Source organism: Puma concolor, chromosome E2 (genome assembly GCF_028749965.1).
Source record: "Puma concolor isolate L17-30 chromosome E2, mPumCon1.1.hap2, whole genome shotgun sequence".
Classification (NCBI taxonomy): domain Eukaryota; kingdom Metazoa; phylum Chordata; class Mammalia; order Carnivora; family Felidae; genus Puma; species Puma concolor.
Window position 1 is genome coordinate 29,653,767 of NC_141681.1, and position 12,095 is coordinate 29,665,861.

A 12,095-nucleotide genomic window follows, 5' to 3' on the forward strand; every position below is an offset into this window, starting at 1 on the left:
ATAGTGTGCACAGTTTGTGACCGTCACTGTTTATTTAGAGGGGACACACACATGTCTCGGGATGAAGACTCAAGAAACTAGTGGCACTGGTTGACCTATGTCTGTCCGTAACACACATAAGACCATAAGCACCTGGAGAAGGAATCTGTCTGGTCTATTCTTGCATCACTAGCATCAAGCCTGGCACATAGTAGGTGTTCATAAATGCTTAGTAAGTTGTACTGAATTCGAAAGAACACTTAATGAGGTTCCCCAACTTATTTATCCACCCATCCTTCTCTCTTTCTGCCTACTTAACCTCCTTTGCTCATGAATCCTTCAATTAGTATTTATTGAAGACCTACTATGTGCCGGGTGTCAGGATGGTAGTGGTCCTAGCCTGGTTTTGCCCTACCTCGGAATTGCTCCCAGCTCCGGTCTGCATTTTATTTGGGTTCCTCCTTGGGGCAGACACTGGGTCTCCAACATGCTGATAGAAAGCTCCACGTCAAGCCTTTCTTGACAGATTTCATCCCTACTGGCTGCTGGACCCCTGCCATTATCTCTGCTCTCAATGGCATTACCAAGGACTCTAGGAATACCAGGGATACCAAGGACTCTAGGATACCAAGGCCTCAGGAATACCCTGATGCACGCCACTTTCCACATCACTCGCCTAACGAAGCTTCTCACAAATCCCCACCTGCCTGATTATGGTAGATTGCTGCCTCGTGACCCCCAGTGAACCCACACCGGTGTCAGTCCCCTCCGTTACCGACGCTGGGCTTTCCCACAACACTTATCTTGGCTACCGGGCCAATGGCAAGCATGATGCAAGCAGAGGCCGGAAGAGCTACTTGCACATTGGGGCTTGTCTGCTTGGAACTTGCTCTTGGAACTCGGTGCCATGCTGTGAGGAGCCCAGACCGCTTGGAGAGGCTACGTGGAAACAGCCCAAGATGCTCTGGTTGACGGCTCCAGCTGGGCTCCCAGCCAGTACCAGCTGCCGTCCATGAGCACGCACCGTCTTGGACGCTCCAGCTCAGCCGAACCCCCAGATATGCAGCCAGGCAGTATCACGTGGGGCAGCAGACCCACCGAACTGATCTCAGTCAACCCACAGGGTCATGAGACATAACAAAATGGTTACTGTACATCACGGCATCTTGGGGTGTGTTGTTACACAGCAATTGCCAATCAAAACGTGGGAAAGAGGGTTTTTCAACTACAGCCTCTTTGGTACAGTGAAGTTCCACGTGGACCCCACGGGGCCCAAACGGGGTTGTTGTTCTCATGATGCTCCCCAGGCTCAGAATCAACATGGATCATGAAGCGGATACACTCCACCCCGAGGAACTGAATACAGGGGACAGGAGGAAGGGTCACCCAGGACAAAAGGCCAACTCCCGTGGCCCTCCTACGTCATTTTACCCTGTGCCCCTCTCCCCAGGAAACCTAGACCCCTGTGGGCACTCAGCACTGTGCCAGACTACACACACCGATTTTTACAGTGAAGGAAATGGTTATGTTCCAGAGAAGGATGCAAGTTTGCATCAAGTTTGGGGCCAGAATTCATGATTTATCAATCACACGTCAATAGGTTGCTTTAGGCCTTTTCTGAGCCCCTTGTGGTGTCCCATTCCCTGGTCTCTGCTATCGGGGAGCTTTGGCTTGAATGTGGGAGCCCTGATGCACGCCCCCCCCACCCTACTGCTGGGGAGCCTTGGGCTTGGGGAAGGGGAGGGACTTGTCTGGGGTCTCCCGGTTAGCCAGCGGCAGAGCTGGGGTGGGGGCAGACCCAGGCTCTGTCCTTCTACGTCCGCCTTTTCTTTTCACCAACCAGCTAATCATAGCTAGAAAATAATTGTTGTTTTCCGGCCAACCTCCGAACTGAAAGAGAAAGAAAGGTATTACCTTTCCTGATGTCTTCACTCCTTTCCAGAGGCTAAAAAACAGGATGACAACGACGACCATCAGACACAGCAAGAGCTGCCACTGCGGCAGGCCGATGTCGTGGATCCCGCCGCTCTCGTGAAGGTGCAGGACGCCACGCCTGCCCAGAGGAGGAGAGGGGACCGGGGAAGACGGTGTCGTCACACAGGGTGACCGAGGCCTTGCCCACAGGCCAGCCCCCCGAAAGCGCACGTTGACGGAAGCCGGCCTTGGGCCGCCCCACCCCTGGCCCCTGCCCTGCATCGTTTGGGCCTGCTCGACACCATCCTGCCCTGGGCCAGGAAACCATCGGGGAGGTCTTCCCACTCCAGGCTGTCTTTTTAAAGCAATAACAAAAATTTTCAGTGTGACAAAAATCTCTTGAGTGCCACCTGCATGCCTGGTCCTAGAGAGAAGATGGAAATAACAGGAAAAGTCCGGAGGCTGTGTTACTGGCATCTGGAGGACAGCAGCCAGGGACATCCTACAACGCACGGGACAGCCTTCACGTCCTTTCACGGGCAGGACGGCCTCCGACAGCAAAGAATTGTCCAGTCCAAAACTCTCATGTTGCTGAGCTTACGAATCCCTTGGTCCAGAAACTGAGATGACAATAAACGTTTCTCATCTAAAAGCTAAAGGCGTGCATATCCCGCGCCCTAGCAAGTCCACTCCTGGGTATTTACTCAGTAGACATGTGTACGTATGTTCACCAAAACGCATGTTCTAGAATGTTCCCAGCAGCATTAATCACAATAATCTCAAATTGGAGAACACTCATATATCCATCAATAGTAGCATGGATCGATCATGATACGTTCATAAAATGGAATATTACAAAACCACCAGCTGTCTGTGGATGGACCCCTCACGTACAATCTTATGAGAAGGAAGTGAACACCGAACCTGAGGAAGTCAGGACTTTCTGTCTGATTCCGCTCGCACAAACTATAACGGGCCAAAGTAACCTAAGGTGTTAGAAGTCAGGAAGGGTGCAGCCAGGGTGGGGATGCGGGTACTGAACGGGAGGGGACACAGTAGGAGTTTCTGGGACGCCGGTCAGTTATGTTTCTGGGTGCTTGGGAACATGGCTGTGTTCAGTTTGTGACATTCTGGAACCGTCCCTTACTGACATGCACTCCCCTACAATACGGCATATCCTATTTTAGAGTAAGGAAAACAAATAAAATACAAATGAGGTTTGAGAATAGCGGGGTTAGAGTAAGGAAAACAAATAAAACACAGATGAGGTTTGAGAAGAGCGGGGTCTCTCACACAATCTACGGTGAAGAAACAGTAAACAGAATCACACGCAAAATGACCGGCTGCTCATGGCTAATCAACGTCATTAGGGTCTAACCAAACGTCAAGGAAGACCAACCGATGAAACCGCAGACCGGGGAAGACAAAGAAAGCAGAATTGTTTCTGAGGAAGAGGGAACAGCTTGGTAAGGCAGAGCCGTCTGCACCCCGATCATTCATTCCTTAGTGAGTGCCTGCTGTAAACAGCCTCATCCCGGGCCTCAGCAGCACAGTGCGGACTCCTTGCACGTGGTGCCTTGTGTGGGGGGCTTATAGTGTAGCAACTGAGGCAGCATTGAATGCACAGTCCCAATAAAGTGTGACAAGTATCGGGAGCGGAGGGAGCTTCGAGGGCACCCAGAACTGGTCCCTGCCTGCCCTCCACAGCACTCCACACTCAGAGGCTGCAAACTGTCAACACCCTTCAAGGCCCAGCTCCAATGTCACCTCTTCTGGGAGGCCTCCGTGATCACCCCCGGCACGGGCCTTTCAACCCTCCCAGTTCCTGCGGCTCCTGGCTCATTCCCCAGGCCATGCCTGCCCCTGAGGCCTGGCACTCAGGCCTGGTTAGCTCAGAGCAGACTGTTGGATCAGGGACACGTGCTCACCACCTCACTTGCTAAATTCAAGAATCCACCTTCTAAAGCAAGAGGACCCAGGAAGGACAGAGGGTCAGCCTCCCCCGCGCCCTCACTCCACCTCTCAGCAGCTCCTCCTCCGACCTGGGGGAGTCCTCACCCTTTGACACCGTCCAGGGCAACCAGCCACTTTCCACGCGGGAACCTAGCTTCCCTTTGTCTCGTCCTGCAGGGCCTTTTGCTCTCGGCCAGCGGTCCTTTCAGAAAGTGGCTGATTGATACGCGCACACCAGCGATACAGGCCAGAGGCAGCTTCGCCATCCGTCCTTCCCCACAGTAGTTCACGCAAAAGAAGGTCACGCTAAAGGCAAAAGTTCACACGCCCACAGTGGATAGACCGGCGGTAGTCGACCATCTCTCTGCCTGTCTGTATCTCTGTCTCTCTCTCTCCCACCCCTCCCCGCCCCTCTTCCGTTCCCTCCTTTTTCTCTTCACTCCCTCCCTCCAGAAGAGAAATACGAGGTACAGAGAATGTAACCTGCAGGCCCATCAACAAAACAGGGTTCTCAACCTGCTCATGAGAATCACGCAGAGGGGCCCCTGGGGGGCTCGGTCGGTTAAGCGTCCAGACCCTTGATTTTGGCTCAGGTCGTGTTCTCACAGTTTGTGAGTTCCAGTCCCACTTGGAATTCTGTCTCTCCTCTCTCTGCCCCTCACCCACTCGTGAACTCCCTCTCTTTCTCTTGCTCTCTCTCTCTCTCTGAAAATAAATAAATAAACCTTTAAAAAAATCACACAGAGAAGCTTTGTGACAATTACTGACGTCTGGGCCCCCCTCCCAACCAACTGAATTAGATGCTGGGCACCAGCATCTTTTAAATTCTCCAGGTGATTCTACTGGGCAGCCAAAGCTGAGACCCCTTGAACAACAGGCCTCCTCAACAAACCTGAGTTACAGGTTTTCCTTAGAGGAAACGTGAGTCTTCCAGAAACTGTCTTTACTTTCCTGGCAAAATAAAATTGGCTTTCTGTGCCTAAGGGGAAGAAAAGGCTCCAGAGCAGCTTAAAAAATGCGGGCTTCGAATAGTTTGGACGCCTGGGTCTCAGAGGAGCCCACAGAATCAGAGGCAGATAGATGGCCGCACTCACTCGCTGGGAGCAGAGGCACTGGAAGATGCTACCCTGGTGGGGAAACCCGTACCCTGAGTCTGGAAACTTGGTTAGCTTATCCTTGGGCAGGAGTTTAAATTTGTGGAGGCCACCACCATTTAAATTTGTGGAGGCGTGTTTCATTCACTCATTTGATCATTTACTCATCCATTCAAGACCGATGTTTATTATTTGCAAGAACGTGAAAGCAAATAGAAGAACCTGGAACAGAACTGGGATCAGACAGACCTAGGATCCCACCCTGGCCCTGCCACCAGTGATGGGGTGGCCCGAACCCTCTCACTGATTCCGCAAACTCATTCTGCACATCTTCTGTGAGCCGGAGAGGGTTGGGGGCCCGTGACACGGCTGCAGACAAGCCACGTGGAGCTCCTGCGGGGTAGCGGGCGACAAAACCTGGTGCCAACCTTCCCCCTGTTGAGCCTTGTTCCTTTTCAGCAAAATGCTCTCGTGCGGATTAAATTCCAGAATGTAGACAATGCCTAGAACTCAGGAAATGGTTCAACAAATGGTAACTCTAATGATCATGATCCAGTCCCAGCCTTCCAGGAGCAGGAGTGCCCCCAAAGGAGCTAAGGAGTGCCCCCAAAATGACCGGGGAGTTAGGTTAGTCCGCGGGAGTCAGCTGGCGGGTTCACTGAGGGGTGGCCGGTGCCTTCTCTGAGAGTGCGGGAGGACAGCTGAGCTGAGAGGAGGTGCACAGGTGTGGCAGAAGGACAGATGGACAGAGGGGGTGTGGGCGGGCACATGCATCTATCTGCAAGTGAGCAAGTGTGAACGAATGGGCAGAGCTGTGTGGTCCACAAAGGCCCATATGTCCCCTCCCCAGATGGCCCCTATCCCTGCGGCCCCCAGGCCAGATGTCATGGCTTTAAAGGACTCACCTAGCATCAGCACCGCCCCCCCCCCCCCCATGCAATCGGTTTCAGTGTCTGGCCCGTCCTAATCCCGCCTCCTGGTCTGCTACCACCCCCCACCCTTGCTGCCCTGCCCCAGGCCAGACCCACATTCTCTCCCCTGCTGCTATAGAAGTCTCCCCATCTCCCCATGCCACGGCCCCTTAAATCCATCTGTCTGATCTGCCCTTCTGTCAGTCTCCCGCCCCTAAGTCTTCCAGGGCTCCTTATCACCTGGAACAGTGGCTCCCACCGCCTCCCCAGGGCTGTTTGGCAATGTCTGGGTTCTCGTATCTGGAGTGGAGGAGACGCTGCCCGTATCTCATGGGCAGAGGCCAGAGATGTCATCGAACATCCCAGATGCACAGGACAGCCCTGCCCCAATGTAGAATTGCCCAGCCCGTAATGCTAAAAGTGCGGAGGTTAGGAAATCCTGGTCTAAAGGATAAAAACATAAACGTTTCAGAACCTGAGACTTTTCATAACTGTCCCCTGCCCAGCGTATCCCCTGTCTCACCATACCCTGCCTTGGGCTTCTGGCCCCAGTGAGCCACTGTCACTTCTCAAGCATATGAGGCTCTGGTTGCTCTGGCCCTTACAACTTCCTGTTCCTTTCCACCTAGAACACACTTCCCGGCCCAATTTGTCTGCCTGGCAAACTTCTCCCCTTGCTGGTCTCAACTCAAAATCATGTCCTGACTTAGTTTTCTCTCTTATGTCCTGAGAGAGAGACAGGGAGGAGGAGAGAGGGGGAGGGGAGGGAGAGGGAGGGAAGGAGGAGGGGAGGTAGGGGTGGGGAGAGGAGAAACAGCTCAAGGGAAGGGAAAGGAAAGAAAGCAGGTGGGTGCATCCAAAAATTGACAGAGAACTAAAATCAGGTCCTGAACCCACCTGACTCTTAATTCTCCTTCCTCATTGTTTCATGGGCCAAATATTGAATGGTGTCAATAACCCTTTGGCCAATTTGACTATTAAAAGCATGAGAAAAAGGCACCGGACCAGCTGTACTTGTCCTGAAAGTTGTTAAAATGACGTGAGTGCGTGTTCAACCGGATGGCTGAAATGCCCCCACGCGCGTGTGAAATCCATGGTCAGCCTCGCAGGCTTTGTCTAGAGAGTTCGCCAGTGTAAAGGCCAGACTCCTGAGCTGATTCCCAGGAAAAGAAATGTGACCCCAGCCTCTCCCCAGCAGGCCCCGAGCCTCAGGGGTTTAGTACAAGTAACTTGGGTTTGTTGGACTCTTCCAGCAGTTTAATGAAAATGAATCATCGTGAAGTATCTGGTCCAGGCTTTCCAAAGTCTGCGGGCCAAACGGGCTCAGTTTCTTACTTGACATTTGAGCACAGAGGGTTGGTGCCGGGGAGGAGGGAGCTTCTCTGTCCCACCAGGAACAGGCAGGGGGTAGAAGTTTTCTGTCTCCGGAGCATGCTCACCAAGGGTGCCCTTTGGAAAGTTCCAGAGAGCGTCAGGGTTTCTTTTAGCTGCGGGTTGTATGGCTTCAGGCCCAGAGCCTGGGGAGAATAGTGGTTTTGTTCCCTTGGATGGTTTTTCCAATCCATCAGCCTAAATGAGTACAAGATGGCAACGACACTGGCCAGCGGGCTCTGAGGGAAGAGAAGAAACGACCTAGCCTTCCTCAGGGCTGGCACCGGGGGTCCTACTTGCTGGCTCCCCAGACTGAGATGGGGGTGACTCTCTTAAAGCAGAAACATCTAGATACCAGGGCCATGCGCCATTAAGAAAAATCCACTTATTGGGGCGCCTGGGTGGCTCAGTTGGTTGAGCGTCCTACTTCAGCTCAGGTCACGATCTCGAGGTCCGTGAGTTCGAGCCCCGCGTCGGGCTCTGGGCTGACGGCTCAGAGCCTGGAGCCTGCTTCCGATTCTGTGTCTCCCTCTCTCTCTCTGCCCCTCCCCCATTCATGCTCTGTCTCTCTCTGTCCCCAAAATAAATAAACATTAAAAAAAATTAAAAAAAAAAATCCACTTGCAGTTCATGACTTACGGACTGCAAAGCACACGACAGCAAGCTCAGGGTGAGAAAGAGGTGTGCGAAATGGGCTGCCGTCTACCTGCAGAGACGCCTGCACTCGGGTCCCCGGCACACGGCCCCAAGACTCTGTCAGGCAGGAGGAGGAAGACCGGAGAAGCCTGGGTGTGGGGTGAGAGCCCTGATCCAGACGACCTGGCTTCGGATCCCAGCCCTGCCACTTGCCGAAAACCCGACCCGCCACCTTCTTATCTGTGAGAGAGGAGTCATTTCCAACCCCGCCACCTCCGAAAACTAAACGGGTCTTGGGTGGAAAGAGATCTGGGGTGCCCAGCTCATGGTGCTGTGAGGCTTGTGGGGGGTGGGGGAGGCGGCGAGCCCTGCGGAGCACAGGGCTGCTGAAATATGCCCCGGATGCCGCTCCCCGCCGCGTGCCCCAAGTCCCCAGGTCCCGCACGGAAGACCGGTGTCTTTGTCCACCACATTCTGCTCACATCTGAGCCCGGAGGGAGTTTAGGGCTGTAACTGAAGTGACCCGGGTCTCAAGACCCAACTGGCCTCTCTCTCTCCTGCCGGGGCAGACCTGCCGGCCGTTAGGACGTCAGAAGAGGAACCAAATAATGACTAGACTAGAGACGACCAACGCTATTGTTTTCCGTTTTAATTTACAAGGACAAGGGTTGCCCAGAGCAGAAAGAAAAGTCATGGTTTTTTCCTCTAGCACAAGATGATGAAGGGGAGCGCTTGGAAGCAATTAAACGTATCGGCAGCACCCTCTGTCCCGGCTCCTTTGCCGCCTCCTGGTCCAAAACCACACTCATAAAGTCAGGAGGCCTAAAACTTCCATCCGCAAGCTCCCCAAAGGTTCTGGGGTTTTCTGAGGCCCCGCTCCTCAGAAGCAGAGTGAAGGAGGGGCGCCTGGGTGGCTCAGGCGGTTGGGCGTCTGATTTTGGCCCAGGTCATGATCTCGTGGTTCACGAGTTTGAGCCCCGCGTCGGGCTCTGTGCAGACGGCTCGGAGCCTGGAGCCTGCTTCGGATTCTGTGTCTCCCTCTCTCTCTCTCTCTCTCTGCCCCTCCCCTGCTCACGCTCTGTCTCTCTCACAAAAATAAATAAAACATAAAAAAATTAAAAAATAAATAAATAAATAAAAGTGAAGGCGGCCCTAGATTTCCCACAACAGGACACTGTTGGGATGTCAGCCTGAAGCGGGAAAAATCTTGCTCTGTCTGAGACCGAAGAGCACAGTGGTCAAGACAGTGGCTGTCATAGTAGAATCACCAGAGGAACTGTCAATAAAACCCCCCATGTTCTGGCTGCACCCAGACCGATGAAATCGGCGTCTCTGGGTGCAGGGTCCAGGCATCTGTATGTTTCTGGGTGGTTCTGAATCACTGGGCTGGGAAACTGGCTTTTCCACCCAGACTTCCTGGGTTCAAACCCATTTCAAATGTCACTTCTAAACTACATGACCCTGGACAAGTCGTTTCCTGCTTGCCCCTGTTTCCTCGTTCGTGACACGATGATAGTTCTAGACTGGCCACGGTGGTCAGGGTGAAAAGGCACTGTGCATAGTGACTGGGACATAATCTAGGCCGGACAAATGTTAGCTGTGACTGTGGCAATGTTTCTGAGTAGTCATGGCCATTTATAATGGCTCGAATCCAATACGACCCAGAGGTTAGGACTGCAGGCTCTGAATGTCACTGCCTGGCGAGGCAGGGGCTGGGGTGGGGAGAGGGAGGGTCCCAGGGGCAAAGCAGAGGCAGGTGTTCACTCACGGCCTATAGCACAAGCTGCCTGGGCCCATTGTCCTATAAGCACAAACTGCCTGGGCCCAAATCTTGGCTCTGTGCAGTACTGGCCGTGGGGCCCTGGGGCCCTGGGGCAGTGCTTATATTCACAGCCTCCTCGTGCGTGCACTTGGGGAGGCGGGGGGTAGTTACAGAAACCTCGTGGGGTTGGGGTGAGGCTTAAATTGAAATAACACAAGCAAAGAAGTCAGCAGAAAGCTGGACACACGTGCGTGATGGGGAGGGAGACAGGGATAACACTGTTAACGTAAACGGATGTTTGCTTTAAGCAACGGCAACGCCTCAGTCCTCGAGGGGTTTCAGATGTGCTTCAATCTGCATTTGATGACAACTTTGGACCCTCTCCCCTCCAAGTCCCACACCTATGTCATTTCGCACATGCCTGCTGGAAACTCACAGGAAACACAGACGGTGGAGGGGACATGCAGGTCAGGGACCGGCAAGTTCTCGGCACTGGCTCGTTGAGGGCAGCTCCTAGGCCCTGAGCGCCTAATTTCCCAAGCCCCAGGAGGCACAAGGCTCTCCAGAGGCCACTTTTAACCAAACTGTATCTCTTTGGCCCTACTGCCCTGAGATGGAAGGGATGGAAACTGGCCTAGGATAAGCCCAGTCTCCAGACAATCAGGATGCATCCCCAGGGCCTTGGTGTAGAGAATCCATAGCACTGAAGGAAGCTGGTCCTCGCGTTTTGTCTTTTATGAATCTGTCTTTTCTCATCCTCTGGACCAGAACTATCCAACGTGGTAGCCACAGGCCACATGTGGCTCTTTAAAGGTAAATTGATGAAGATTAAATAAAATTTAAAAATTTAACTCTTCAGTCACACTGGCCATGTTTCAATGGCTCCACTGGCCACATGTGGCCCCCTCTTGAGCTGCACAGATAGAGAACATTCCTATCACCGCAGGGCAGCACTGCTCTAGACCAGGAGTCGGCGAGCCGTGGCCCCCAAGCCAAGTCCAGCCTGTGAGCTAAGAATGGTCTTTCTCTTTGGAAAGGATAAAATGAAACAAAGCAGAATATGCGAGAGACATATATGGTCCTCAAGGCCTCAAATATTTGCTATCTGGTTTTTACAGAGCAGATTGTCACAGCCTACTCCAGACCCCGTACGCCTCACGAGTGAGGTCCCGGTGAGATTTCCCTGTCCCACCCCACAGCTTGTAACGGGACTTCCTGCTTATCTGTGAACACTTGTGTCTCGATTGCTAAAACGGGGCTTGTCCCCGCCCGAGGGAAAAAGACAACACAAGCTGCATTCTGAAGAGCCCGACGTGCAAACATTTGCACATTAGGTGACCAAAACCAAGTTGACCTCAAGACATAAAAGGATGGAGTTGAGGATGACAGGGGAACCACAAATAAATACTGACGGTTCTGGATGAAAACCACAGAATGAAACAACTCTCCGCGAGCCCGTACAGATGTCAATGAATGACGGAGGAGATGCAAATCAAAGCCACCATGAGATATCAGAACCTCACACCTGTTAGAATGACCACCATCAAAAAAAAAACAAGAGGTAACAAGAGCTGGTGAGGATGTGGAGAAAGGGAACCCTCGTGCACCGTTGGCGGGAATGCAAACGGGTGCAGCCGCTGTGGGAAAGGGTATGGAGGCTCCTCAGAGAGTTACGAATAGAACTGCCAGCTGATCCAGCAATTTCACGGCTGGGTATTTATCCGGAGGAAGTGGAAACACTAACTCAAAAAGATGTCTGCACCCCTGTGTTCACAGCATTATTTATAATAGCCAAGACATGGAAACAAGATATCCATGGATGTATGAATGTATAAAAATGATGGAGTGTGTGTGTGTGTGTGTGTGTACGGAGAGACAACGTGTGATATACACATATGTATACACACACACGTACACACACACACACATACAAACTATGGTGTATTGTATATATGTATTGTGTAGATACGTATATATGTATTAGGCATATATATATACACACAATACAAAATATATATGTAATATACAATATTTTATACTTACAAAAAATTTATGTAAGTGTATATAAAATATAAAATTTATCTATATACATAAAATATTCACGTGAAAAAAATGGATAGCCTTCCATTTGTGACGACATGGACAGCCCCGGAGGGCGTTATGCAAAGCGAAATAAGTCAGACAGAGAAAGACAAATACCATAGGATCCCACTTATACGTGGAAACTAAAACATTTTTTACAAAGATAAAGAAAACGAACTGGTAGTTGCCAGAGGCAGGGGGCGGGAATGGTCAAACTGGGTGAAGGTGGTAAAAAGGTACAAACTTCCAGAAGCTATAAAATAAAGAAATCATGGGGATGTAATGTACAACGTGGTGGGTCCAGTTAACAATACTACTGTATATTTGAAAGTTGCTAAGAGGGCAGATCTTGAAAGTTCTCATCACAAGGAAAAAAAATTTGTAACTGTGGGT

General features: G+C 51.8%; 1 protein-coding gene across 4 annotated transcripts in view; it reads right to left on the minus strand.

Annotated features, from left to right (window-relative positions):
• SLC6A2 (solute carrier family 6 member 2) overlaps positions 1-12,095 on the minus strand; it is a 53,899-nt gene that overhangs the window by 20,545 nt on the left and 21,259 nt on the right. For all 4 annotated transcript variants that reach the window (XM_086689406.1, XM_086689403.1, XM_086689405.1 and 1 more), the window contains one exon: positions 1,894-2,032. In XM_086689406.1, coding sequence (XP_086545532.1) covers positions 1,894-2,032 — 139 coding nt within the window. The remainder of the gene's footprint in view (positions 1-1,893; positions 2,033-12,095) is intronic.